Source organism: Toxoplasma gondii, chromosome XI, assembly GCF_000006565.2.
Source record: "Toxoplasma gondii ME49 chromosome XI, whole genome shotgun sequence".
Classification (NCBI taxonomy): Eukaryota; Apicomplexa; class Conoidasida; order Eucoccidiorida; family Sarcocystidae; genus Toxoplasma; species Toxoplasma gondii.
The window spans coordinates 2859960-2887953 of record NC_031479.1 but is presented as its reverse complement, the minus strand read 5'-3'; the positions used below and the strand labels follow the sequence as shown (position 1 = coordinate 2887953).

The following is a 27994-nucleotide window of genomic DNA, read 5'->3' as shown; positions in this document are numbered from 1 at the left end:
GCGCAGGGATGGCAGACAGAGGGGGGTGTGCTGCGTGCTGCTGTCTGGCTAGTCGCGCCCGATTTGCTGCAAATCTCAGATTAGCCGAGGAGAGTGCATGCACTTTGCAGGACAGAAAACGGCGTCAGCAGCTTTTCAGGCACGAGACGAAAAAAACTCGAAAGAGGCTTCTCCCTTCTCCTTCCTCGTGACGATAAAGATGTGAAAAGCCGCGGATATCTTGCTTCGCCATTTCCAACGTCCGTAGCGACACACAGAAACACAAAAGGCACTCGTCCGACTTCTCTCGCTGACTCTCACTTGTCGCCAGCAGTTTCCTCGTTTCTCATTGTTTCCGTCCTCACTGTCGTCTCCTCTCGGTTTCGCTTCTCTCTTGAAAGCAAGACTCTCCGGGGGGTCGCCTTCTCTCGCGTGCGTGTGATCTCTCCCCCCCTTGGCGGCGCAAAATACGGAAGAGCAGATCTCAAAAAACGAACGTTCCCAGCTTGGGTTCCCCAGCCGCCGTTGCCTGCTGGATTTTTCACCTCTCCTCGACGGTCGCCACTCGAGTGAGGTGTACGTACACCTCACGGTCGAGCGCCAGCGGCGCCACGGCTGCCTCCAGAAGGCGGCGAAAGAGACGTCCTCTTCCGCCTTCTTGTCTGGACTTCTCTTCTCGACATGCACTGGGAAGAACTACCGAGTTCAGCAGATGCCTCTCGCTTGTTTCTCGGACGAGGAAGCCGACGTCGAGGCCAGCTCTCCACTGGTATCCTTTCTGCCTGTCGGTCTTTGTTCAGCCGTCTCTCCTTTTGCTATTCTGTTAACCCTCCCAGAGTGCGTTCGCGCGATTTGTCTCTTTCGCCTCGCCTGTCTCCGTCTCCTCTTCTGTCGCCTGCGCCTTTTTCCTCTCCTTGCGCAGGGCCTGCAGCTTTTGGTCTTACGTCTCGCCGCCGCTCTTCCGGCTTCTGCGTCCGTTCTCTGCGGCGGCAGTCCTCGTTGTGTCTCTCAGCCTGCGCGTGTCTGGCGTCCGCGGGATGCAGAAGTGACAAGGACGCGTAGGGAGTCGAAACTATGTATCTGTCCCTCTCTCTCTGTCGCGACGCCTCTTCCCTTTTCGTTTTCGCCTTCGGGTGTACGTACACCCCGGCGAGATAGGCTCAAGATGGCGGGGGCTTTGAGTCCGGTGGATCAGCTCCAGCTGCCGAGCTGTACGGAGCAGGACTTCCAAGGTGCGGACTCTCATCTCTCGTCTTGTTCCTTGTTTGCTTCTTGTGGTCTACTCAGTGGTCCGCGAAATTCTGCGGCTCTGTTTCTCTCGCCTTTGAGAACGATCTGACAGAGACCATGTGCAAGTCTGGAGTCGGAAAACGCAGAAAGATGTGCCTTTCGCAGTCGCCCTGAAACGAGATCAGCTGTAACGCAGAGCCTTGTGAAGTTCTGGGAAGAGGATGAAACGGCTGTGCGAACGGCACTTCCTGACTACACTCTGCATGTTCCTCCGCGAGCCCAGGAGCGGATTTCTGTCCGTCTCAGAGAGGTTTCAGGAAGGAGTGCGAGTGCCAGTCCAGGAGGACCATGCAAATACCAGCATACTCTGACTTTTTCGTTTCTCTGCGCACAACGAGCGTGCGTGCATGTGGACGAACTCATGCAGACGCGCATGTCTAACTATCTTCATGGGGCAGGATGGCTGGACTGGAGAGCTTGGCAGTGGCGTCGAGAAAGGCTGAAGGAGAGGCTCACACATGCATTTGCGTTTTGCGTACAGAGGCTCTTGCAGCAATCAAGACGACCGACGCGATCATGGACGAAGGGATCTTCGAGCAACTGAAACGGTACAGCGCATACAAATATCTTTGCCACAAGAGGCAGCAAGTACAGAGTCTCCAGAGGGCTCTTTCCGGCGCCGCCTCCGCCTCCTCCTCCGCCTCCGCCGCCGCCGCTTTGTCGCCCTGTGCAGAAGGACCTTCCGCAGCTGGGGAGAGCAACGGCGTCGGAACCCCACAGCCCAGTGGAGACAGGGGACAGAGGGGACAGTGTCTGTCGGGGGTGAGGGCCGAGGGGACACAGGCGCGGCACACCCCCCAGCGCCCCAGCGTCGTTCTGGACATCTCGACCCCCGAAGACGTTGGATGCATCAGGAAAATCAACCATGTAGGCGGGAGAGCGCGGGAGAGAAGAAAGAAGGCAGAGGAAGAGAGAAAGCGACAGGAAGAAAGAGAGGACGAGGAAGAAGAGAACTGAAGAAGGCAGGAACAGGGAGATAGGGGAAGAAAAGAGAGAAGTGAGAGGGCGTACACTCTGGGCTCTTGCACTGCACCCTTTTCACGACAGATTATGGGAGCGAAGTCTTGTTTTTCATGGATATGCCATCTGTTTCTTGGAAAGACAATGAGGCGCAAACAGAAAACACAGGACGCGTTGCTTCCTTCTTTTCTGCATTTGTCTCAACACTCAGGAAGCCTGCAATCTCCTCGCGAACAGCTACGAAGGCTACGCGTGGATGTGCCAGGTGGCGGCGGAGCTCGCGGAAACTCTTGAGGTCTCTGCACACCCGAAGCCCGGCCACGGCACTCAGGCGAAAGGCGCTTCCGCCTCGGGGGCGCTCTCGACTCTTTCTTCTTCTCTCTTTTCTGGAGAAGGCAAGGGGGACTGGCCAGACAACGACGAGGCTTCCCACACTGCGTCCCAGTCCGCCGGAGACGGCGCCGGCGTCTCTGTTCTCTTGCATGCACTGTGCGACTTTCTGACGATGAAGTACGACTCCACAGTCACGAGAAAGAACCTCCTCGACGACAGGTCCACGCACGGCAGCTGGAACCCACCCGCCTTCTACTGGCAACTCTTCAAGGTGCGCAGAGAGCCGCTTGCGTACACTCGTGTCTTTTTCGAAAGCCTGCTCCTCCGAGAGAGGAGTACAGAGAGACCTGTCGTTGCGAGGCAGACAAGCAGAGAGACGCAACACTCCACGGAAACGACGCCTGAGCGACTCGCCGCATGACGGAAACTCTAGTCGGCAGATATCCTCGATTCCACTACGCATCCACACATATGCGTGTGTCTGCATACAGGTCCTGAAGGTAGACGTAGATTGATCAGTAGATAGACTCCAAAAGACAGATATAAAAAGATACTGCTATAGATACACTGTTGTCTTGTCACCGTGCAGACAGGAGGGTGCATGTATATATATATATATATATACATATGTATATATATATATATATGTATATATATGTATATGTATGTATATATATGTATATATATGTAAATATATGTAAATATATGTAAATATATGCATGTGTGTGTATGTGTTGGTGTACGGAATGCGTTTTGTGTGCACGAGCGTGGAAGAGTTCTGTGGGTTTATCTTTTGGGAGAGCCTTGCATGTTCTGCGTCTTCAGCATCCGTCGATCATTTCTTGTCTGCTAAAGTTGTACCAAGAGAGGCCGCAAGACGAGTTCCTCGCCTGCTGGTTCCAAGACTACACACAGCACTACCGGCGGGTGTCGTCGACGCGGACAGGGCTCTTCTTCTCTGTTCTCTCTGCGGAGGAAAAAAAGCAAAGTGCCTGCGAAGCGCGGCTCTTCCTGCCAGACGCGGATCCTTCTTCGCTCTCCCTCCTCGACGAACATCTCCACACCCAGCAGGCAAGTCTTCGCCGACAGACCGCCGACAAGGGACGGCCGGTGCTCCTCTTCGCTGTACATAAACGCCGCACAAGGAATCGAATCGCTTAATATATATATATATATATATATGTATATATTATGTATACTTTATGTATATATATGTATAGGTAGATGTGTGTGGGTCTCTCTCTCTACGTTTGATTGTGTCGGCCAGAATAAACTTGGATGTGATCAGATCAGCATATTTGTGTGTATCTCTGTTTCCTTGTGGTTTTAAAATCCTTAGTTTCTCGCTCGGTTCCTCGTTTTTATCATGTTGCGAGGAAATCTTCGTGCGGCTCACCAACATTGTCTTGCAGCTTGTGTCTCAGCGTCCTTTAGGGGACTGTGGATCTCGTCTGTCCGCTGTTTTCGCGAACCCCACGGTGTCTTCTTGTGAACTGGAAAAATAACCTTCTGGCGACTCTGTTTCCCTCAGCAACTGTCCAAACTGACCAGCAACTTCAGTGTCTACACACTCCGCATGAGCGAAGAAATTCGCCGCTTTCTTCTCTGGGTGAGTCTGCGGGAGGCCGGGCAGAGTTGCCGCCCTCATCGAGAACGACTGGTGCTGGCGTTTTGCTCTCAAGCGGCGAGGCAGATACACTGTGCACAGGGATGGATGCGAACGCGGATTTTTTTTTCTGTGACTCGAAACTGGAAGCATATTCAATGTCCCAGACACTGCACTGTCTGGCTGTTCGCTTTCATTCACCCAGCTCTGGTGGGCCGCTGTTGCCGTGTACAGAGAAAATTCAGTGCTCTTCTTTCCTCGTCTTTTCTTGCTGGACGCTGAGACCTTCGTTCCCCTGCCGCGCCTGTTTCGTCTCAGGGCTCTCCGGACATCGAGAGGTCTCGAGTTCATCTTTTGTGTCTTTGTGAACATTCCTAAATTCCTGCTTCCCCGTCTCTGCTCTCTGAGCTTTCCAACACGATTTGTCTACCGGTACCTGTGCAGGACGAAAGCGAGGAACTCTGCTCAGCTAGTCTCTCTCAGACCTTCGCGCTCTTCCTTCATGCCGGTGAGCCAGGACGTCGACTAATATTCGGAAGACGTTGTTTCTTGAGGGATCGCCGAGCGAGCGACTTCGTCAGAGGGCGTCTCGAGAGGCTGGCTCGTCCATTCAGGAGACTTCAGGGAACTCGAGTGTGCAGGGCCGCCCAGACGCCACAAATGCCTCATCGAAATCTTTACACCTACATACACAACTGCTGGTCATTCACATGGACGGACGCTTCAGTGACATATACATATACATAGATCCCCATGTATACTACATGTTTATATGTATGTAAATGTATGTCCATGTATATGGAAATATGAATATGGATATATGTATATGTCTGCACGGACATCTGAGTACGCATGTGTAAAGTTGCCTAGGGAGACTTGCGGAACCCTGTAGACAGTGTTGAAGTGATTCAAGAAGAAGGACCTCACTGTTCAACCTTGTATGGGCATTCGTTCCACTCGTGTCCCTGGTTTTGTGATTCACATGATCAAACGAGCTGCACATAGACGAAAATGCATGTGTTTTTGTGTATGCATTCGTTCTATACATACTTGCATATATATATATATATATACATGCATATATATATATTTATGAACATACATATGTGTATACTGTTTATATATATATATATATATATTACATGTAGGTGATGTGAATGTCTGTGGACCATCCGTTACGAAGGTGAGCTGGCATGGGTGCGTTGCCGTTTTTGCGGAGGTACATGTTTTTTCAGAGAACGCTTTCTTCTACGCACTGGCTTTGCTGGTGTTTATTGCGTCTTGGCGTCCGGATCTGCGGGGCTGTCGACGTCTTGCACAGTTTCTGACGCGGGCCGTGATGGCCGAACCGCGGCTGCCTCCGTCGCCTTCTCATCTGAGAGGAGAGAACGTCGGAGAGTCGAGCGAAGAAGAAGTGGAGCGCGAGAAGCGTGTTCGCCGCTCTCAGAGGCAGCGCCTGGAACGACTGCAGGAGCTCAAGGAAGAGAAACAAGGTCTGCAAATCCGTCTTCAACAACTGCAGCAACGCACGCAACAGCTCGCCTCGTCCTCCGCTTCTCCGTTTGCTTCTCTGTCGCCTGGCTGTTCTTCGCCTGGCGCTGCGGAGACGGAGGGGCTGCGGGGGGAGAGAGACGAGGAGATGGAAGCAGAGAGAGGAGAGAGCGGAGAGAGAGGAGAGAGCGGAGAGGGAGAAGAGAAGAATGCAGAGCGTTCGAGGAAAATGGAGCAGCTGTTGAAAGAGCAAGAAGAGGCAGAGCAAAAGCTGCTCAAGGTCGTGAAGGAGACGGAGGACCTCGAGACGAAGACTCTCGTCGAGGACGCGACACTCGATTTTTCAGAGTCGCCAGCAAGCGCTGCATGTGCAGCGGCGTCCAGCGTTCACAGACAACGCGAAGTCTCTGCAGCTCAGCTGTATCTTCTCATGACGAACTTAAATCAGTAAGATAGAGACTGAGGAAAAGGGGGGACATGAGAGGGGCGGGAGAGAGAAATAAGGGGATCTGGGAGGGGAAAAGAGAACCTGCGAGAAGGGGAGAGAGTGGCAGAGAGACCGAACAGAAGAAAAAGAAGAAGAGGTGGAGACAAAATGGGCAAGGAGAACAACTTGGGAGAGACAGGCTCGTCTCTTTTCCCGCCGTCTTTTTCTTCTCACGTTTTCGACTAAGTTCGTTCGTCTTTGTTCTTTTCCGTGTGTCTTTCCTTTTGTGTTTCTCGCTTCCTCGCGCAGATACCCGCAGCTGGACGAGTTGTTCCGTAGCGTGACGCGTTCGATTTTCGTGGGCGCTGACGTGCGGCTGTCTCCATACGACGCATGCGAACTCTGCGACTTGTTGCATCGATGCATGCGCCCCTTTGAGTCGATGAAGACACTGCTGTACGAGCGCCGAGACGAGACGGCCCTCTCTGAATTCTTCACAGACAACTTGGAGAGAGAGGGAGCCTTTGAAGACCACAGAGGGCACTCCGGCCGCGCCGAGGCACAGACGCTCAACGTCCCCAGTGAAGCTGCCGCTCTGTCATGGGAGGAAGAACTCAAGGCCCGGCAGAAGCGGCGCCGAGGCCAACAAAAAGGCGAAGGAGACGGAGAAGGACGCGGGGAGACGGGGCGTGGTATGATGGGGAGTCTGCACGGCTCAGAATTCGACTTGAGTAAAGAGGGAGAGGGCGAATGTAGGGGTGAAGGGCGCTTGAGAGCGCTTGAGGGACCAGGCGTCGGCGAAGGGAGAGGAAAAGCGTTTTTTCCTCAGCACCAGTCGGAGACAGAGCAGAGAGAGGCGGACCTTGAAGCAGAAGTGCAGTCGCTTACGTCCTCGCTTTCGCGTTCTTCTGTGAGTTCTCCTTCGGGGACGTCTCTCCACTCGGACTCGAATGCCAGCGAAGTCTCTTCAGCGGTCTCCTCTTCCCCCTCTTCTTCTCTCTCTTCTTTCCTCTCTTCTTCTGTTTCTTCTTCTGTTTCTTCTTCCCTGTCTTCTTCTCTTTCTTCTTCGCTCTCTTCGCCGGCACCCTTCGCGTTCGGAGGCGAACAAGGGGAGAGACAGAGACTCCAGCACCCTTCTTCTCTTCCGCGGCTGCCTTCCTCCTCTGCAGCCGTCTCCGCCGGCGGACTGGGGAAATGTTCCGCGCCACTGTCTCGGCAGAGCTTCGGCGAGCGTAGCACCGGGGCGTCTGTACAGCTGAGAGAGGCGTTCCCGCCGCGAGGCGCCGGCGGGGACCGCGGCGAGAGCGAAGTCAGCAGTGCGAGCGAGAAGTCTTCTGGAACTGCGTCGGCCTTTGGTGAGGCGGCGAGCGACGTCTCGAGTTTCCTCTCTTCTTCTCTCGCTTCGTCCTCTCTCTCCGCCGCAACCCCCAGAAGTCTGCATCCCGCCTTCTCGCCAGCCGGCCTGGGCAAAGGGAAAGTCTTCGGCGCCGTGCCGCCAGGCCTCGCGTCCGGAGACCGGAGACACTTGGAGGGCGAACGCGTCGAAGTCGAAGGCGAAGTGCGTCCGGCGCCGGCGTGGGGCGCGCGCGAACAAGAACCGGGCGCGTCTGTTGACGTGTACGTACACCCGGCGGGCGAAGCTGCGGTGGTCGACACGAACGAAGTGTACATACACCCGAGGATGACGGCGGAGTCCGAGGCGGACGGGTCGCACGTCGACAGCGAAGGCTTCGGCGACGCGGAGGGAAGCGTCTTGGCGGCGGACCAAGGATACGGGAGGGGAAGCGGCAAGACGTTTTGTGAGGACGGTCAGAGTCGAGGGGAGAGTCGACTTTGCAGCGGACGTGGAAAGCAGCTGGCCCCGCGGAGGTACGTGGAGCTTGGCGTAGCGAGACTCGAAGACGAACGTGCAGCTCGACGCGCCGACGTCCTCGACTTGCCCTCTGCCTCTCAGTACGGAACTTGTCGCGCCCGAGACTTCGAATACCAGCGCCTCCGGTAAGAATCGGCTCTGCAGACAGTCGGCGGCGGTGGAGAAGCCGCGGCAGCTGCGACGGCCTCCTGAAAATGAAGTGGACTTGTGTCGAAGCGGTTCCTGCGGTGCGCAGGTCGAAAGTGGGGGGGCCCCTTGGGGCGATTCGCTGTGAACACAGAGTTGTACAGATGCAGATGTAGTTCGCATCTCTCTGGGGACCTATTCACGAGCTCTCCACGTACACACACACACAAACGAAGAGAGAAGAGAGATATGGAGAGATGATGATATAGATAGAGGTAGATAGATAATTGAACTTTCCGCAGTATGTTTGTGTATATTTAGTCCTCAGGACGTGCATATCTTGTGGAACGTTTTCGTGGGGAACCCAGACACCACGAGTGAGGAAGAAGTGGATCGGCCTTGACGCAAAGTCCTCGGGAACCTGTGAGAGGAAGGGCGCGTTTTCATGTCACGCTCAAGTTATCGAGACTTCCTTGGAAAGGTGGACTTGAAAAGCTTTTCTCAAGTATTAGAAATCGCGGTTTCTGTATGAAGCTCGACTCACTTATTCATTTGGGGAGGTCATGGTTTTTTCAGCAAATCGCCTGCGGCGCCCCCGTTGGAGGCCCTGCGCGAGACGGCGTTGATCGACAGCTTGTTGGAAGATTTCGTAAACGCGCAAGTGTCTCTGGAGGCGGGCGCTGCGTCGGCGGACGCGTCGCTGTCTCTTCTTTCGGAGACAGCTGGCGAGACGTGCGAAGCGACCGACGAGCTCGACTCGCGGGGCCGGTCGTCTGTGGCGCCAGAGTCTTTCGCGCATGCAGCGAGTGTCGGGCCGCGATATCTGAAGTACGTGAACCTGCTGGTCATGCTCTGCGTCCTCTGCGCCTACGAGTTGACCCATCGCTGGTGGGAGGATCGGAAGGAGGCGAAGCGCCGCCGCAGAGAAGAAGCGAACCGCGGTGTCCCTACACCCGGCGAAGAAGCGCTGCCGCGAGACGCCTGGCAGTTCTACGACGACGAGGAAGAAGAAGGCGGCGCCGAAGAAGCAGAAGAAGAAGTGGAGGAAGAGGGGGAGGAAGAGGAAGAAGAAGTGGAAGAGGAAGAGGGGGAGGAAGAGCATCAGGTAGGCACTGCTTTGATTTCTACGTGAGGCGAGGAGAGGCGGAGAGGGAAGGCTGTAGGAAGGGAGTGGCGCCCGTTTTGACATCACAAGGCAAGCGGCTTGCTCTGGGCCCCCGAAGACGTGAGCTCAAACGCTTCTCAGACACTGCGACTTTATGCTGCTATCCTGGGTCGCTGCTTGGCTTCCTCTTTCTCTCTGCTCTTCCTGGCGTCCCTCTGTTGTCTCGTCCTCTTCGGTGGAGACTCACCTCCTAGAGCGCACAAGTGCACACAGGGAAGCATTGGAGAGGGTCTCTGCGTCCTGGGAAGGATGCGTTTCCGTCTTTCCAAATCTCCTTTGTAAACAAATGGACCATCTGGAGACGGACATCCTCTTTTTCGCTCGTGTCCCCCCCCCTACCTGACTTTTTTCAGCATCTTCGTGTCGAGAGCGATTCGGACGTCGACGCCTTTGCCGCTGGCGCCGACGCGGCCCCGCCAGCCCCCAGCGACGAGCTGCTCTGGGGTGTACGTACAGCCGGCGAGGCGGCGCACGCGTCTTCGCAGAAGCTCCGAAAGTCGCGACAGGAGGCGCTAGGCGAGAGTACTTTTGAGGCAGAGCGAAGACCCGTTGCAAGAGAGCCGGAAGGGAGAGAAGAGAGACAAGCGTCGGGACGGTGGGGAATGGAAGATTTATTCGAGGAACCGGAACATCATCTGCCAGGCAAGTGAAGAAACATAGGGATCCTTTGTGTCAACTTTTTCCTCGTTTTTGAGCGTCTGTGTCTGCGACTGAAGAGAGCTCAGAACGTCACCGATGTGGCGCCGTTCGCGGAAGAAGAGCCTCGTCTTCCCCTGGCCAAGAACGGCCAAGCTGAAATGTGTGGCTTCGAGAGGCAGGCGTTCCTCGTTCTGCGAAGCGCTCTGAAAAGCGTATTCGTTTGCTCCTCGCCCAGACGCGGTCAAGAGGAGAAGACCTACTTAAGAGCTTTGCAGGCTCTGCATGTCACGTGCATGCACTCTGGCGTAGCTGCAGCCTGCCCAGTTTCCTGCGATTGCTGTACACCCCTCACGAGCCTGTCTCAGACAGAGTGTGTACACGCTCTCTGGAAAAATAGTTTTCGTCTCCATGGTAGGTGTAAGGCGTCGGCACTCAGACGTCTCCAGTTTTCCGGTGCACCGTGCTCTGTTGTTATGTCTCTCGACAAGGTTCTGTTGGCCTCAGGACTGTGTCTCTCTTGACGGCTTTTGTGTTGGGCGCTGCACACTCAGGGACGTCCTTCCGCACTCCGGCTGCAGTGTATCGACACCGGAACGTAGAGGAACTTTGCTCGCCGACGATGCCTCGACGGGCGCCTCTGGCCTCTGCGCCTCCTTCGCCTTTCTTTCAGGCGACTCAAACGCAGACTTTTTCAGGCTTTCCTGAGGCTCCTGGGCGAGGAAAAGACATGCAATTTTTCGCTTCTGGGCGAGGAAAGGGCGCTCGAGAAGGCTTCCTCGAAAGATCGCTTGCTTCCGAAAAAGACGCGCCCTCAGACGAAGCCAGCGGTACGTTTCTAAGCAAAACAGCAGCCTCTCCCATCCGTTCTGCGACTGCCCTCTGTCACCCTTGCTTCCTCTTTCTTTGTTCTTCTCTTCCTTGCTGTCCTCTTGTCTCCCGTCTGCTTTTTTCTCTTTTAGTCTCTCTATCTCCCTCTCTCTTCGCTCTCTTCCTCGTTCCTTTTGTCTTCTACCTCTTCCTTTTCTCTTCGTTCTCTCCCTCTTTTTGTTTTTGCCGTCACTCTTTATTTTTTTTTTCTTCTCTGTCTTCGTTGCTCTCTTCTTCTCCGTCGTCTTTTCGGTCTCCTTCATCGTGTTCTTTCTCTTCCTACCTTCGTCCATTTCGCTGTCTTTCGCGTGTCTGGCATTCAGATGACAACAGTGAAAGTAGCGACTCCAACGGCAGCAGCTACTCCAGCAGCAGCGCGGGCGCTTCATCTCTCTCTCCGCCTCACCCGTCCTCTTCGTCGCAGTCATCGTGTCTTTCTTCTTCTCCGTCGTCTTCCCTTTCCTCTTCCTCCTTGTCGTCGCCAACTCCCTCGCGTTCGTCTGTCTCCGGCGCGGGACCGCGCGACCGAGAAACGCAAACTGCACGCGCTCTTCCGAGCCAGTTTTCCGACGATTCTCAACACACCGCTTCTCCCCCAGGATCCTCGTGCTCCAGTTCTTCTTCCGGTTCCTCTTCTCGATCTTCCTCGCTGAATTCTTCGTGGAACTCTTCTTCTTCGCTGTCTGTTCCTGCGCCTGAGGGAGCTGGGGCGCGAGCGGAGTCCGCGTCGAGTTCCTCAGTGTCTGCGTCCTCTCCGTTTCCAGCAAAGTTGGGGAAGAAGGCAAAGCTGAGTGCATGCAGCGGAGGTTCTCGGCGAGCGGAGAAGGAGGTCGCGAACTCGCGAGTCTCTGTGCGAAAAAGACGCCGCGAGGAGACAGAGAGACGCGGGGGCGAGGGACATCGGGAGGAAGCGGAGATGGGCGACTCTGGGAGCGAGGTCAAGAGCACAGTTACGAGTAAAATCTACAGAAATGTCCATACTCGCAGCAAGCTGGGAAGAGGCAGACACTTGAGTCTCCTTTCTGCCGACATGATTCGCACTAAATTCGAGGAGTTTTGCGGCGCGGTTGAACGCTACAAGTCGATTGCGCGAAACGAACTCGTGCAGGTGAAGAAGTCGAACCGTGGCCGGATCCAAAAAACGAAGGGCGGTGTGTGTTTCCTTTTCTGTGTTGAGTTATCCTTCTTTTCACTGCAGAGTTCCTCTTCTAACAACACAGGTCTGTTTGCCGCGTGTGTGTGTGTGGAGTTTTTTCCTTTTTTCGCAATATCACGATCTCTTTCACTGGAAAGCCGCGATTTGTTTCTCACTCCAGTGTTTTTCCCCCAGAATAGAAGCTTTCTCTGTCTCTGTATGGCGTTTCGTCTCGCGTCTTGGAAAGACCGCACCCTACTTGTCTTCTTTCCGTGGTTCTGCAGTCCCTCTGTCGAGAAGACCCCACACACTCGTGCCGTGACTCTCTGAGTGTACGCTCATGTCCCTTGCCTTTGTCTCCTCACCTCCGTTCGCTTCCGGCGTTTTTTTTCTGCAGATTTACCGCGTCTGTCGAGACCCGAAAGTCTCCTTCCACTTCAAAGTGTTTCGCTTTCTCTCGCTGGTCGGCACCAACCTCGCAGCCTCCGCAGTCCTCAAGTTCCTCTGCCTCTCGCTCTTTCCAGGTCAGGCCACGAGCTCGGTGGAGACACCCTGTCTCCTCTCACCCTTCGCTGTCTCGCACTTCTCGCCCTCCGTCGCAGAGACTCTCGCAGAACGCCGGACTCCGACAGGCGCCGAAACTCAGCGGCGGGCAGCTTTCTTCGAGGAACATGAGCAGGGAGAAGAAACGCGACACAGTGCTGATTCTCTCCTCCTCGTCTCGGACGGCCTTCTCCTTCTCCTCAAAGTCATCGTCGACAGACACGCGCAAAAACGAATTCCTGTCATAGATCTGCTCGGGTAAACGCACAAACTGCCAGTGGACAGCGCAAGCTCTCCCGTACATACACCTCGGTCAAGATGCAGAGAAAAAACAACTTCCGCAAAAATATAAATAATACACATATATGTGCGTTTTTTTCATGTTCATGAATGCGCAGGTGTGCCGATAGGAAGTTCTGTGTCTTTAGATACGGTGAAAAGCGGTGCCGGCGATGGAGACTGGCGGAGGAAGTTGGTGCAGACGCGGGCCAGGGACAAACGTGGAATGGTGGCGCGTTTTCGTACTGGGAACGCCATGCTACAAGCTTGGTCGAGTTTCGTGACCTTCCGTCAACGAAAGACGCCTTTAACCTACATATGTATATATAAAAGTATATGCAAACATAATTATATATATATATATATATAAATATGAATACGTAAGTCCCTATGAATGAGTGTATTTTTCTGCGTGGATTTGCGTATGTATTATTTTGTCAAGGAGTTTTCGTTCTTTGTATTTGTAAATGCATGAGCACAAAGAGGACCCATGTTGAAAGAGAAGAAAGAAAGAGGAAGAGAGAGAGACAGCATGCGACTTTTCGGTCAAGAAACGGAGGATGTGTGAAGAGCTGCTTTGGGGCGCATCAGCTGGAAATTCCCTCAGAGCAGATGCTGTTTTTTTCTCTTGAATGCGTCTCGATATTCATCAATCACCTCGGTTTCTGTCGCATTTTCGGTTGTCTACCTTTTCTCTCTTTTCCTTGGCTTCATTTTACATCTTTCTCTTGGTCTCATGCGGTGTCTGAATGCCTTTCCTTCTCTGTCTCTCAACCACTGCCTCTCTGCGTTGGTGCCGTATGTCTAGTTTTGTTTGTTTTTTCCTGCACTTGCTGAGAGTGGACCTTCGCACGGCCAGGAGAACTCTGAAGTTCTTCTTCCAAAAAGAGTTGAGGACAAACGGCGAATGCGCTCCTTTTCCTGTTCCTCTCTCTGTCTCCTCCGCCTCGTTCTCTCTGCCTTCGCTTTTAGTTACCACCCTTTCTCTCCGTCCTTTCTTCATCTTCTCTTTCTCTGCATGTTCTGCAGACGAGTGTTGATTGCCGGTACGAGGCAGGAACGAAAGTCTCTGGCGCTCGCGCAGCAGCACATGGAGGTGAGGCACAAGGATTTTTTTCGAAAAAAAAACTGGAAAAACAAATATACCCTGGGTGCTAGACAAACACGCAGCGTCTATCTCAAAAACGAGCGTTGCTGGTTTTACTGTTTCCTTCTTGTCTTTTTCGGCCTCCTTCCTGTCTTCTTTTGACCTCCTCTCTGCCTTCGCTGAGTCTCCTTTTTCATCTCTTCTCTCTCCTTCGTCTTTTCGTTTTCGTCCAGAGACGCACCGCCGTCGTCCGCTTCCTGCTCTACACCTGCAAATTCGAAAACGAAGTCATTGCCGTTCTCTCCCTCTTCCGACGCCTCGTACGTCCCTGCAGAGACAAAGAAATCTCTCAGGTTTCTGGTGGCTCCAAACACACTGGTGACCGACTTCTGCATCTATCTATATTCACGCAAACAGGGATGGTGTGCACAGTGCATATATATATATATATATATACATATATATATATACATATATATACATATATATACATATATATATATATATATATGCACCCATGTAGATAGAGGGAGGGGCGAGAGAGAGTTGCAAACAAGTATTCATAAGTGCATGTATTTGTTTGGGTATATATATATATATATAGGTAATAAAGATATCGATTGACAGGTCTGTCTACTTGCAGACATCTCTTTGTATATTTATACATGAGCAGAGAGAGCACTTTTCTTATAGAGGCGTGTGTGTCTTTTGAGAGCCGTTCTTTGGGAGTTCGAGAGAGTTTTAACCGCTGAATCTTGACTCGCCATGGGTGCAGACTTCTGAAGTTTCGTTCTCTTCCTAATGAGTGTGTTCTTCAAGTGGAGCGCTTTTCCCTGCCTTCTTCGAGCGACGCATCATGTGCATTTTCTTTCTGTCACGGAGACATGTTGTTTCTTTATGTAGTGAGACATGTGCAGTTTTTTGGAGAAAAGGACTATTTTCTCTTTTGGTGAAACTTGGGCTATTCTCCTTTCAGCACGAAAGACTTGACCGGTCGCTCTGGCGCCTCTGCCTGTCGGAACTTCTGCGGCACTGCGGACCGCCGTTTTCCTCCTCCTTCTGTCTCCCCGTCCTCGACCTCCTCGTCCAAACCATCAACACTCGTGAGCGTTGAGAGCTTTGCGAATCCTTGATGCCTCGCAGAGTTGAGGGGGGAACTGCGAAACCCAGTGGAAAACTTTTTGGGGGCGAAGATGGTGTCGTGGAGAAGACAAACGAGAGAATAGAGGGCGCGCAACGCGAGAGGCAAACGGAGTCGTCGTGAACGAGTTTAAAAGATGAAGCGCTGAACGACGGCGGGTCTGTGTATATACGGTTGTGTCGTCTTCTCAGGAAGAGGACGAACGCATGCATCGCTGGCGTCCGAGTTGTGTTGAAGCGTTTTCTTTTCTGCTTCTCTGTAGTTTGCAAAGTGCGTGCATGCGAGCTGTCATGTTCTGACGCTTCTTTCCTCAGAGGTCCACGCAAGAATTTGCTGTGTCTGTTCCTTTCTTGAAGAGACGCGAACGCAAGTTCAGCGCCCTGTTCCCAACTGTTTCACACGAATGGTGTCGCAATGGAGAGCACCGACTTGTTTTTCTCTTCAGAGGGCCAGTGGCTGCAGAAGTCGACGAAGGAGCCGGACAGCCGACGTTTGCGACTGCTCATCGAGAGATTCATTGAAGAATCTTCTTCTTTCTGCGATGCCCCGCGGGAGCCTCCTGCAGAGGTGCGTGGGCCGGTGCCAGCTTCTCTTCATTCGAGCTGTGGGGTTGCGCGTAAACCTCAGATCGACAGGTTTCCGCGTTCAACAGTGAACATGTTGCGTCGTTCTCATGCTGGCCATCCTGGATCAGAGCTTCAGAGAACTCGCAAACAAAGGAGACTCTTTTTGTGCGTCCAAAATAGATTTGTTTTTGTGCGTATGTGTGAGGAAACAAACGCGACGGGGTAAAAGCGATCAGGGAGATCTACGCGTGTCTACGAAGAGGCACGAACAGGGAAAGATGTATTTACATACATACATACATACATACATACATACATATATATATATATATATATATATGTAAACATGTATTTGTAAATATATCTATAGATGTATGTATGTATTCCGGCATGTATGTGTGCCCGTGAGAAAAGAAGGTGATACAGGAGATATCGTGATTCCGGATTTGTTGTTGGGCTTCTGTGTTGTTGGAGATGAAGGCGTTTCTATGTGTACAGTCCGTTTGCAGCCGATACGTTTTCTGAGATTTCCGAGAGAAGCGATGTCTGAAAAATGCTTCTTTTCAGGTGATGCACCTTTGCCAGATGCTGACGCGCAAGCTGCAGGCTGTCGACGCGCTGTCGCCTCAGGAGTGAAGAAGGCAAGATGACAGTGAGGACAGGAAGTCACGCGAAAAAGCCAAAAGAACTGCGCGAGAGAGCAGCGAGGAACGAGGAGGCGAAGGCAGCAAGAGCGAGCAGAGAGGAGGAACATCGGAGAAAGACAGGGAGCCGACCTGGAGGCCGAGAAAGAGAGAGTGGCGCATGCAGAAAGAGGAAGAAAGGGATGTGCGTCGGGGGAGGAAGAGGAAGACGCAGAAGGAGAGCGGGAAGGCAATTGGTCGAAGGAGAGAACGACGTCGACGCAGGGAGAATTCGAACAACAGGGCAAAAGGAAGAGAGAGTAACACGGCGAAGCTTGGGACATCTGCTTTTGCTTAAAGCGAGGGAAATTTTTTCAGAGACAGAACTCTTCTAATGCAGACTTTTGTCAAGTTCTTTTCGGACCCATGTTCAAAAGCGGGTGCTGCGCGCATGCCCCGCTGCGGTACATCTGAAGATATCATTTTTCTTCTCGGGGAAACAAAGGGGGAGAAACAGAGGCTCATCGGATGCACTTTGCGCACTGCAGGCTCAGGCATGCATTTTGTCAAGAAACGACATTCCACTCAAAAGAAATTCGATGTTTCTCTCGAAAGGAGACGAAGTAACCACGCATCGACACCTCATTCATATTGCAAGAATGCTCATGTACCACGCATCTATTTGAGTATCTTTTTCCTCTACATAAGTGTACATCTGTGTACAAATATATTTGTACTATATTTATACAAATATATGTATGCACGGACGGGAGATTCTGAATGGTTTTTTTCTCGATTCACAGAGAGAAGGGGAACAAAGACCGATTTGCTGAGAGGGCCCGCTTGCCGAGAAGGAAATTTATATATATATATATATATATATATATATATATATATATATAATCGCTTCTTCCCACGTGTGTATGAGCGTGCACGCAAATTTGTATGAATATTTGTAAGATAACGGTTTTCGTGTCTCTTTTGGAGTGAAAAGCGGCACCTGCAGATGGAGGGGAAAGTGTTCTGTTCGACGGTTTGATTCTTGTAACCGGTTCCTCAAACGTAGTCTACGAACTAAAAAGCATTCTTCTTTCACAGGTCTGCATTCCTCCATGGCAAAGAAGAGGCACAGCATATCGGCACAGAAGTACGATTGAATTCTGTATATATATATATATATATATGTAGAGATAGATATATGCATTCCTGTAAAGTGTTAAGGTGAATGGGGTAGAGTCTCGTTTTGCGGATTTGTGTAGAGGAAGGCTGGAGAGGGAGTCCTGATCATGGTGCCGGCAGCGGTTTCTCCGAACCACCGCGCTAGTGTGCGAAAACGTAAATCGAGTTTTTGCCTAAAAACGCGTGAGGCAAGTAGTATGAACACATGTGGGAAATTACATGCAGTGTAGATCATAAATGAAATATGCAGTGATACTCCCCAGAATAGGCATTTTGTAGAACTTCCATCCTATGCGATTCTTCCAGATATTCGCATGCGATTCCAGCTTTCTCAAGAAGTCACCCTGGCCTTATTTCGCAAGGTGTTCTTTGCTTATAAAGTATATGTCCCGACAAAGACTCGCGTCCAAAGTGCAAACAGTGAGCTTGGTACACCCAAGAAAGGAGTATCTACAGAGCTACGTAGAGAAAGGCACCCTTTGTCTTCCGCCGAAAGTGAGTATTTGCCGGTTCAGAATCCAAGGAACCTTGTTCCTGCATAGCTATATAGTTTACATGTCTGAGTATATATATATATATATATGTACTCGGATATGTGCACATGAGGAGGTGTGAATCGAAACTGAGGCTGTCCTGTGCTCTGGGATAGAGCCTAACGCGAGGAGTTGAAAAGTCTAAGACATGAGATCAGCGACACAGAGAGAATACACGGCAGTTAGAAACCCAGTCTCAAGCGCATCATCTACACTCAGGGAGAACAGACGACGCACTGTCGCAGGTTTACTATGGATCAGTCCCGAAGCGGCGGCGGAGCAACGGGAGACGAAGAGGAGACGCTGTCGATACAGGTGTACGTACACCGCGGCTGTCAGACTGGGGCGACAGAAAGACGACAGCAAAAGGAGTTAGGTTCCCCTCGAAAAGGATTTGGGGGGGAAGACAGGCAGCACTTTTCCTCTGTCTCTCTTCCTTGATCCATACACCACGCGTTCATTTCAAAGAAAATGCGAAACGACTCAGCTGCTCAGCATCTCGGAGAAGGCGCCTCCTATACGGAAAGGCTTTGGCGCAGTCTCGTCCCTCGCTGTGCAGCAGAGCGAAACCTAAGAAAACGTCGCTTCGAAATTGCGATATGCGCTGCTTCTGCACTCTCCACGCCCGACATGTCGCCGAGCGCGGCACGAGCAAACAAGACGATGAAGCTTCGATCCAGCGGCAACAGGGACGGAAGAGGGAAACACAGAAGACTCAACGGGGCGAGGGGTGTTCGTACACCCGAGTGGAGGGAGCAGAGCCAAAATTCTAGACAGAGCGACAGATGCCTGACGTTCTCAGGAGTATGTACACTAAAGACTTGCACAGCCTGGACAGTCGGAACTCCGCAGCCACCGGTTGTCGAAATGTAAATGAAGGCACACCTGCGTTTCTTTGCACCTTGTGTTTGATGTTGTTATGTCTCTCGTGCGAAGTGTACGCAGTCTCTTTGTGTATCCTCCCCTTGCTTGCGTCATCCTGTCTTCGCTCAGCTTTCTTGCGCTTGCTCCCTTTCTCTCCGTCGCACTCGCCTGCCCCGAGGTCCTCTCCGTTTTTTCTTCACGACCCAATCTCGTCTTCCCTCTCCCGCAGAGTCTGTCCTCGCTGTCTGTGGGTGCAGCCACCTCAGGGACAGACGCGAGAGAAAGAGAGAGAAAACGCGGCCTCCAACATGTCTTGTGCTCTCTCGCCCTCACAGCAGAGAGCCGTCCTGCTGGCAGAAACAGGTAAGCTAGCCTCAGCCTCGCCGCTGGGGCGCGGGAGGCAGATCTTTGATTGTTTTCATTCGAGGCCCCCGCGAGTCTCGGTCTCTTCGGTTCGCGGCGCCTCTCTCATGTCCCTCTTCGCTTCGGCTGCCGCTTCTGCCGCCAAAGAGACTCTTGAAAAACCGGGAAGCCGCGTTGCCTCCCGATCCCTCTCTGCGGCTCCCGCCAGGTGTAGGGACATCTGCGGGCTCGGGGTGTCGTGGTTGAGCAGGCTGCGCGGCGGAAACCGACGCCGAGGGCGCTAGCGACGCAGAGAGCCAACCGGTGATGCCTCCAGTCGCCTGCGTTTCGCTTCTCTGCTCAAAGCGCGCTCGTTGCTCCTCTCGAAGCTGTCGCAGTTCCTCCTGGTTGCGTGCATGCGCTGCGCCTGACGAGTCGCGAATCGCACGCGAGGTTCTGAGAAACCATCCAGAACAAAGCGGGCAAAAATAGATCGAAATAAACTTCACCCGCCACGAGATTCAAAACAGAGCTCTCCCCTAAGTGTTCCCCTCAGTTTTCCGCTCCTCTTTGTCTTTCGTTTCTTGCTTTGTCCTTCTTTTCTTGCTTTGTCCTTCTTTTCTTGCTTGTCTGCTTCGTGCCTCCGTTGCCCCTACGCTTCGCATCTTCTCCTCACGCTCTGTGAGGTCCCCGGTCTCTTTTTCAGTCCACTTCCATCGACGCCGCGCCGCGTCCGTCTCCTGCCTCTTGTCTCTCTTCGGAGAGAGACTCCCAAACCAAACGTCGCGGTATTTCTACATCGTGCATGCAAGCGTTTGTTCTTTCCAGATGCGTGGCTCACGTGGTGACTTTGCGCGGCGCCCCCGTGCTCCCACCGCTGGTCAGTCTCTCGGCTGCGGGCATGCGGTCGTCGCCTTCTGTCTCCAGACTCGCGACCGTGGCTCTGAGGAGCTCGAGATCGGCTAGCAGCTGAGCGCGGTCTGCATGCTCGGGAAGAAAAAAGTACTCCTGATTCGGCTGAGGCAGCGGACGCGAGACAGGCGGCTCGGTCGTCCGATAGAACCCTAAAGCAAGAAGCAAGTTCTCGTACACGGGGCCGTGGCGCAGCAGCCGCTGCTGGAGTGCCGTGCTTCCGCTGTTGATACACCGGAAACGCTCCAGCTCTTCAGGATTCGCCGATCCCGGTGGAGACAGGACGCTGCATTTTGTTCGAAAGCAAGTGCACGCAACCGGATATGAAGCGCACAGTAAAAAGGACGGAGACAACGGAGCGAGTTGTGTGAAGCGACTTTAGTCTGTCGAAACTAAAGTCAGCGCAGGTTTGATCAAGTCCCAGCAAACGCCATTGAACTATACACGAACTGGGCAGAGGGACGGAACGTCTCTTCAGTCGAGGCTCAACAGGACAGGACGATCTGAAGAGACCACAGACTGTCTGTCTCGAAGTGAATGGACAGAAAACAAGGGAAATGCGCTCGAAAGGAGCTTTTGCGCAGAAGGAGAAACTGTGAACGAGGTAGAAAAGGAGGAGACGCATTGCCTACGTTGTGCTCTGAACAAAAGGAGCAAGGCCTCGGAAGAAGCACGCAGTCCACGAGCTACGATGGGGAGATGGCGGATGGGTGTGTCGCTGCGGAGACTGGGGTGTACGTACACCCAAAGGGGAACAAAGACGAGGGGGTCGGGAAAAGGAGTCGAGTGGTTCTCGTCTCACCTGACAGAAGCACATGTTTCCTTGAAACAAAGAAAAAACGGAGATCCTTACTTGTTGACTATTTTGATAAGAAGGTTGAGTGCTTGGATTTGGTCTGCCTTCGGCAGCCGCGAGTGGGCCATCTCCCGCAGTGCCTCTTCCATTTTTAAGACTTGCACAGCAATGGTGCGAGATTCGCTTCAATCAGGAGACATGCATATGGCTGCGTGTAGATGCAGGGAAGACTCAGCACCCTTGTGGGCGACAACCAGGTGTCGGTCCAGCGAGCTAGGGGACCATGTTGCTTCCAGTGGCACTCCGTCCCCCAGTCTCGTCGTAGTTCTTTCCTTCGCGTTCCCTCCCACTCAACGTGTATTCGCTTCCTTTTCAGAAGACCGTCGTCGATCTCTCTTTAGCGGTGAACCAACTTCTTCCCGATTCTTCCCTGTCAGTGGCTGCAGGTCCTTTGATGGAGAAAACGAAATGCACACTTGCAGGGACGTGCATGCGTAAGGCGGTGTAGAGGCGACTCGCGTCTGTCTTCGAAGTCTGCTTGGCAGTGGAAAGCATCCTTCACCTCCTTTGGTGAAGGCCTGTGTCTGTCGCTCTCGTCTCTTTGCGGAACGCGGGAGAAACCGCAGACTTACACGGAAAACCGGAAGACGACCGCGTTCACTCTTTTCCGCTGAACAGAGTGTGCTGAAAGATATTTACAGTCACAGCCATACATATACAAAAGTACATGTGTCTACAGATCTTAGAGAGAACCACCATCAACAGAGCGTCGTGTGTGCCGGCAGAAACGGTCGTTCAGGAGGCGAGTGCCAAAGTCGCCCGAAAAAGCCTCTAGTTCGCTTTTGACGAAAACTGAAACCGCAAAGGAGTGGAAAAGTCGGTGACAGATCTCTCAGGACCCACGCTGGGAGAAACAGATGCATGCGCGCAGTTCGAAAAATACTGACTGTACTTTCGCGGCGGTGACCGGGAAAAGTGCTGGCGAAGTCGCGAGCACGCGCACAACCTCGCCCTGCACGCGCTCGTGGTCCTAGGGTTGTCGAGTTCTTTTTGGCTGGTGTTTCACTCTGTGGAGTTTTGGAGATCTTTCAGTCGAGCAGAAAGGGGAAAAGACAGGAAAATCGCACCGGATGGGTAAAGTCTAAGGCACGCAGTCTGCACTGATCGCGGAAACAAGACAGCTAGTTGACGAGCAGACGCCGCGGCAGCCGATGCCACCTTTGGTTTGTGGCGGCGTTCAGCTGTCACACGTGTGGCATTCTGTTAAACGAGGAGTGAGTCAGGGTTTCTTGAAGGAAATGGCACTGTTGTCACCGACATTCTTGCTTTTTCGTGACCTCTGAAAGTCGCTGCGGTACGGGTCTGCCTCGGACAGCTCGGTGAGTGCCAATGCCCACGCTCCGAGGAATTGTTTTTTGTATCTGCGATGATCCGTGCCACAGAATGGGCACAGTCTTTCAAAGAGAGTAAAACTCCATCTGAGTCGCGTTTCTCTGTTCCTGGGGAACCGCGGGACTGCCAACCAACTTTGGTGGGAGCTCTTTGAATGCCGTGCACTGGAGTGTGCTCTCACCCCTCTTGGTAGAGCACAGAATGCGGGGCATGCGTCTTCTTTTGTCGATTGTTCCCCTCTTAATGTTCATTGATGAAGCATGAATCAACGATATGAAAGCGGTAGTCCTACTCAGAGACGGGCAGGCTAACACAGTGGAAGGTGGATGCGCTTTTGAACAAAGACCTGCCTGAGAGACGACGTTTTAGATGTTTCTGGAGTGTATCTAAACACGAGAGGGGTCCCCAAAATAGGCGTTTCCTGTGCAAAGGCGGGACCCCTACGAATCAGTTTGAGGAGGAGAGTAAAAACGATCTGCCAAGGAATGATTAATAAATGCCTGCTCCTCACAATGTTGCTCCAGCTTTCTTGCACCCAGACAAGCAGGGATTCTCGCATGCTTTCGACTGCTCTGAAAAGGACCTGCCGAGTGCACAGACTCGCGATCTGAAAAAACTGCAGCTGCTTTGTGTCTCTCGTTAAATGGAGCAGTCTAAATCCGAGTGAGCACACAGAACCTGTTTTAGGACAGCTGATGTCATGCTGCCTCAAACCGTGATCCTAACTAGCTATCCCTGGCATGTGACGGGCGACCAGAACGAGGGGCCGTCGACCCGTTCTGACAAAAAAATCGAAGAAGCGACCGTAGGGAAACTTTGTTCCGGTGTCACGCTGCTGTCCATAAGTGCATGATGAGGTTGTTTTCTTGGGAGAATTTGGTCTGCTTAGATATTCTGTGTAGCAACGTAGGCTCCTGTCCTCAGCAGCAAGGTTTCCTGGTGCAGAGCGTATCTGAAGGGTCACTTGACAAGATTCTTGTTCTTTGACGCAGGATCCCACAGACAGCTCTCGTATGTGCTTTTCCACGTTTCTGTTTATTCTGTCGGTCATACCAGCGTTTGTTGTTTCTCGTCAGCTTCTTGCTAAGAATCCGCTGCTGCATCAATAGGCTCTACACTTTGGGTGTTGCTGTGAGGCAGTCCAGAAGCTCCTTTTCTTGAGAAATAGATGTCCAGATAAAAGCGTTTGTGGTGGTGAGCGTTTCGAGCGCTCCAGGAGTCTTCCCGGTTTCCGGACAGACTCGCAACACGCGGGAAGCTTGAAACAGCTCTGACAAATCACCCAGTTTGATCACTGCATGAAGACATGATGGCTCCGCTCCCGATCCTTGTTTTCGCTTTTCGCCATCTCCTTGAGCGACGCTTCATAGGTCCGTGTTGCCAGGCTCACAATCGACTGGCGGATCGTCTCAGATGCGCCAACAAACGACCTGGGAGTTCGTGAATTTCTGCGTTCCCTTCTCTTCCTTCTAGCTTCATTCTTCACATGCTCGTAGAAAAGAAGTTTAATTACATCTTGCGCCCCCTGAAGCCCTGTAGACAGTCAATAGAGACAGTCACACAACAGGGTTGGATGTTCACTGTTTTGGCATTGTAAGACATTCAGAAAGGTGGGCATTTTCCAAAGTCTAGCTTTCAACCCGTCCTTTTTCGTCGATTCTGCTACGTTAATAGGTCGCGAAGCACAAAACGAATTCCCAGGTACAGCTCTTGTTCGTAGTCAATTACCATACGACAGGCTCAGCGTTGCCCCCCTTTCTCTGCGGCCCGGCTTTTCTTGTTAATCCTGTTCAGAAAGAAGGCTACCATACAATGCCCACTGCTATTGTTGAACCACAGCACCAGATGCGAGCAATACGAGTGCGACAACGCCGCAGACAGCGTGGGTCCTTTCTCATAAAGAAGGCGCACCTCTCGTGTCTTTTGCAGAACAGAATGTCCACGTGTCCACAGCGAGGCCGGGAGTACGGATAAGACGATTCATGGCTTCCGTTATTGTCAGTTGCTGCGTTTCCTGAAGTGCGTCCGCCTTCGTGATCAGAACGCAGACGATGGCTCCGTCTTTTTCGTACGCGCGGCGTACGACAGACGAAGTCGTCCATTTGACCACTTCATCTTCAACATTCGTCACCTCTTTGCCGCTCACGCAAATGAAAATAATCTTGGCACCAGCCCAGAATCCCGGTCCGCCTGTCTTGGGAGAAACCTGACGAGCATAACACGCGAAATTGACTCTAGAATACGTGCGTTCCAAGAAGCAGACACGGTGACCGAGATTCGTTCCTGCTATACTTGTTTTTCTGTTCACTGTTTGCGCTACTTAACATAAGAAAGGAAGCAGTCGCTTCAGCGTTTACTGGTGGGCCGCATCTCAAACCCGAGCGCGCTGCTCGCGTTTTAATGACTTGACAGTGGGAAACTGATAAACAGTCTTCGACGTGTTCAGTGCCAATTGCGGTAGTGTCTCTGTAGTACCCTTAAGGAGGACTCAACGGTACAGAATCCACCTTTAATGGCCGCGGGAGTGGCAATTCCCCAACTGCCAACTGAAGAATCTTTAAAACTTGGGGTGCAAGGGAATTGTGAGCCGCATGCCGGTACAGTTTGTCGCTGAAGTTCGAGACGGGAGTTCCAAGAAAGTATTCTAACGAAAAGGACGCTCTCTGAACAGGCAGTTGCTCTCGTGCATGTGCACCTTCTAGTGTTGGGCGGTTCATGGGGGGAGCGGTCGGAGGGCAGGTCAAAAGCTCCAAAAGCTGGTCGATTTAATAGTCTATTTCGAAGAGAACGGATTATACGTGGATACATTCAAGAAGTGTGTCGTAGCTAACCTCGCGTGGTGTGTCCCACAGATTGAGGAAAGCAATGCCAGCCGTTGGATCAGACAGAAGCCAGACCTTGGTACCAATCCGAAGGCTGGACGGACTGGTAGTGCTTTGGTAGTCAAACCTGTTATTAATGTACCTGACAAGTCGTGGAGAACAAACAGTGCTAAACATAGTCGCAGTTGGCTACGGTCTTGCACGAGAATTTTTGATCGAAGACCGTAGAAGCGGTGAAGAGATATTGGCATCTTTTGATGGCGTCAATGAAAGCATCGAACGCGACATGCCACATTCGGGTTCACTAAACCGCTCAGTCTCTTCCTGGATAGACATTCCGCAGTAGCTGCACTTTCGGAGGACCAGTTCATGATGTCTTAAATCCACGCTGCACCTTCGTCTTGAAACGTGAATTAGTGTGCACCACACTGTTGCATTTACTTGTGCAGGAAGGTTAAACAAACTCGAAGGTGGGATGGTAGAGTTCGATACGAACAACGCAGCGAGGCAAGTTTGGTATGGCGACAGCACCCGGTTGTTTTGGGGGCTGCTGCTTTGTTGCTTGCTATTTTCGCGCTGCTTTAAAAACGCAAATCGATATTCAGTACATCTCTTGGCTTGCTTCCAAGTTTTCTGTGTCGATTTCACTCTGCTGAACGAAATGGGTATCAAAGTACTCCCTTCAGCGGTCTTGCGGGACCTACCGGTCGAACACGCATGAACGGCCACTGAACGGACTTCCGAGGAGAATCGCTTTCAGAGGGAACTCTGGCACTTCTGGCATCCGCTGTGGGAAGCCGTCCTGCGTTTTGGAGCTCGCGGTTCCCATTCTTCAATCTCATTTTACACTGACGTTTCAGAGTAACCGGCAAAAAAACACATTCCACGTGTACCTTGGTACCAAGATGATACTACGGTGGACCCAACTGACAAAATGGGTAGCGGTGCTGGTATCAAGAGGAACTGACAAGCGTTTACCGCCCCAGAAACGGCTGTCGCTTATCATGCGTCATTTTTCTGTCTTGGTCCATTCCGCTGGAAAACAAAACACTCGTGTACCCCTACGCTGACGTTGTTGGCTTCTGTCGTACCAAGAGTTTTCAACAAGACGGCACTGTACGTAGCGATTCACAACCCTGAGCGGCGTGGGTCCTTCCTCCAGGCGAGTATACAAAATGACGATACTGGATTGCTTCTTCACAACTCTTTGGTGAGACGAGCATCAAAGTCATCGCATTAGTCGGTTCTTAGTCTCTTAGGGGCGGAAGGCTTCATCGGAGCAAGGCTAGCATTAGAAAACCATGCTTCGTCGGGTTCAGACACTGGGAGACGCAGTTCATCAAAATATCAGTGTGACGGGGTTCGCACTGCTTCGCCGAGTGAAATAACAACTCGCCTAAAGCCAGCAAATAGTTCAACAGGACAAGCGACAAGATTTGCGTCGTAGTTGATGTGAGGAAACAAGACTCAAAGCAGGTTGCCAGACGAGTCCATATCGTGATGGTAACGGAGACAAAAACCGTCAAAGGCAAACGCCTCAACTTTTCTGTCAGGCCAATTTGCAAAAGTATCGGAGGGCTTATTCGCAGCTGTGGGATCTTTGAGGGGCGTTTACAAGAAAAGCTGCATGCGCAGCTTTTTATGATCCGGACACTGGCTTCGAGTCAGCGATCAAGACGGCGAAGTTCCGTCGATCTTTCGGGGATTTTGCTCTCATTCCTGGAAGACTACGCTTACCTCTCACCGTGGACTAATTGGTACGGCGCCCTCTGCGTCGAAGTCAAAAAGTTCTAGAATCGATCTTCACAGGTCGAACACGGAACTCCGTTCCAGCACTCGGAGCGAGGATCGCTCAAAGAAACGATATTGGCGAGAAGTCGTGTCAATCGAGGAGAACCTCTGTTTTTGTTGATAGCTATACATCTCTACTGCTGCATCATCAGGCGAAAACGCATCAGTATGCCGTAAGCAGATAGGGCGAACCAACACGTCTCCTGAAGCAAATAAGTTGTGCTGAATTGCCGGAATGACGATTCAACAGACTGACAAGCCCGGCCACACGGCGGACTGGATGAACGGCGATATCGTGTTTCCAATTTTTTCGCGATTTTTCCAATGAGCTTCACGTTTCTCACGAGGCTCCACATGGAGGGGGCTTCGAGGGTCGATCTGCTGTTGCCTAGCATTGTCCCGCTCCGATGACACTGTCAAACATGCAAGGGAAGCGGTTCACGGGTCCTGAAGCTTGGCCATTTAGAAACTCCCGAAAGCTGACTTGACGCGAGTCCTTGTTACCAACTAGGCTGCAGACTATATTCACGATTGGGCAGTTTCTTCTTGTGTCTTCCCACGGCGCAATTCTGACACTGACGCACCACATTTTTTCATGGATACCATGTGTTTGCGTATGAGAGCCGGTGGCACTGCGTAACGAAGTGGAAATTACACAAAAAATGCCGCCTCGTTGAGACCATACGCATGGTTCGCTGACTTGCAGTCAGCGTGCATGACCTGACAGGACTATTTGCCAAGGGCTTACAGTTGTCTTGCATCAGGGGTGCATTGCGTCTTAACATCGGAGAAGATATTTCAAATTAGACTGGCGATCTTCTCAGGGGACCAAATCGCACTGGCTCTGTCGAATGGTTTCGCAGGAGTCCCGCTTATTTAGCCTCTTGTTCACGGCTTCCTGCATTCAATGTATATATGCCTATATATAACTAGTCCTGCCCGCTTATTGTCACCCGATCGGACACCTGATCGCTTTTCGCGGAGCACCTCTTGGGCGACCTTGCATGCTTAATGCCTTGTAAGGTTTTGCCCGTTGATGCACGTCCAGCTAAACCATCCTTTTACTACAGACACAACAAGTGCTCTATGGACGCTACGTTTCCTCGCTGACCCATACTATATTGTTCCGACTACATGAAAGCTTATACGCTGCTCGTTTTCCCGGTTGACAAGGAAGGTACGTCGAGAAGCAGCCTCCGTGACCAGCCACAGTATATGGCACCGCCCCTACGC

The 27994-nt window shown here is 52.1% G+C and overlaps 3 protein-coding genes across 3 annotated transcripts; 1 reads left to right on the top strand and 2 right to left on the bottom strand.

The window, feature by feature from the left end:
* Positions 1-145: 145 nt before the first annotated feature.
* Positions 146-16982, top strand: TGME49_312650 (hypothetical protein). The gene is made up of 18 exons (XM_018782729.1): positions 146-1211; positions 1751-2136; positions 2441-2833; positions 3388-3633; positions 4094-4171; positions 4613-4676; positions 5404-6106; positions 6396-8084; positions 8662-9190; positions 9604-9892; positions 10441-10716; positions 11080-11864; positions 12289-12692; positions 13743-13809; positions 14034-14120; positions 14777-14903; positions 15387-15508; positions 16075-16982. The coding sequence occupies exons 1-18, from the start codon at positions 692-694 to the stop codon at positions 16141-16143; spliced, it is 6834 nt and encodes a 2277-aa protein (XP_018635464.1). The 5' UTR covers positions 146-691; the 3' UTR covers positions 16144-16982.
* A 913-nt stretch (positions 16983-17895) lies between these two features.
* On the bottom strand, positions 17896-21673 carry TGME49_312640 (hypothetical protein). The gene is made up of 3 exons (XM_002364445.2): positions 20814-21673; positions 19890-20246; positions 17896-19504 (listed from the first exon to the last, which is right to left on the bottom strand). Exons 1-3 carry the CDS (start codon positions 20903-20905, stop codon positions 19081-19083), a joined length of 873 nt encoding a protein of 290 aa, XP_002364486.1. The 5' UTR covers positions 20906-21673; the 3' UTR covers positions 17896-19080.
* Positions 21674-23482: 1809 nt separating this feature from the next.
* TGME49_312635 (hypothetical protein) lies at positions 23483-25608 on the bottom strand. Its single transcript, XM_018782728.1, has 3 exons — positions 24980-25608; positions 24060-24354; positions 23483-23681 (listed from the first exon to the last, which is right to left on the bottom strand). The coding sequence occupies exons 1-2, from the start codon at positions 25219-25221 to the stop codon at positions 24291-24293; spliced, it is 306 nt and encodes a 101-aa protein (XP_018635465.1). The 5' UTR covers positions 25222-25608; the 3' UTR covers positions 23483-23681; positions 24060-24290.
* Positions 25609-27994: the final 2386 nt, after the last annotated feature.

Excerpts from the sequence above, each read along its gene's own strand:
- TGME49_312640 (XM_002364445.2), bottom strand. The coding sequence starts at position 20,905 with ATGGAAGAGGCACTGCGGGAGATGGCCCACTCGCGGCTGCCGAAGGCA. Across the intron at positions 20,247-20,813 it reads CTTATCAAAATAGTCAACAA|CGTCCTGTCTCCACCGGGAT; the intron begins GTAAGGATCTCC and ends AACAAAATGCAG. Across the intron at positions 19,505-19,889 it reads GCGCCGCGCAAAGTCACCAC|AACCTCGCGTGCGATTCGCG; the intron begins GTGAGCCACGCA and ends ATGGTTTCTCAG.
- TGME49_312650 (XM_018782729.1), top strand. The coding sequence starts at position 692 with ATGCCTCTCGCTTGTTTCTCGGACGAGGAAGCCGACGTCGAGGCCAGC. Across the intron at positions 8,085-8,661 it reads TTCGAATACCAGCGCCTCCG|CAAATCGCCTGCGGCGCCCC; the intron begins GTAAGAATCGGC and ends TGGTTTTTTCAG. Across the intron at positions 9,893-10,440 it reads ACCGGAACATCATCTGCCAG|GGACGTCCTTCCGCACTCCG; the intron begins GCAAGTGAAGAA and ends CTGCACACTCAG.
- TGME49_312635 (XM_018782728.1), bottom strand. The coding sequence starts at position 25,221 with ATGCCAATATCTCTTCACCGCTTCTACGGTCTTCGATCAAAAATTCTC. Across the intron at positions 24,355-24,979 it reads TGTGGGACACACCACGCGAG|GTTTCTCCCAAGACAGGCGG; the intron begins GTTAGCTACGAC and ends TATGCTCGTCAG.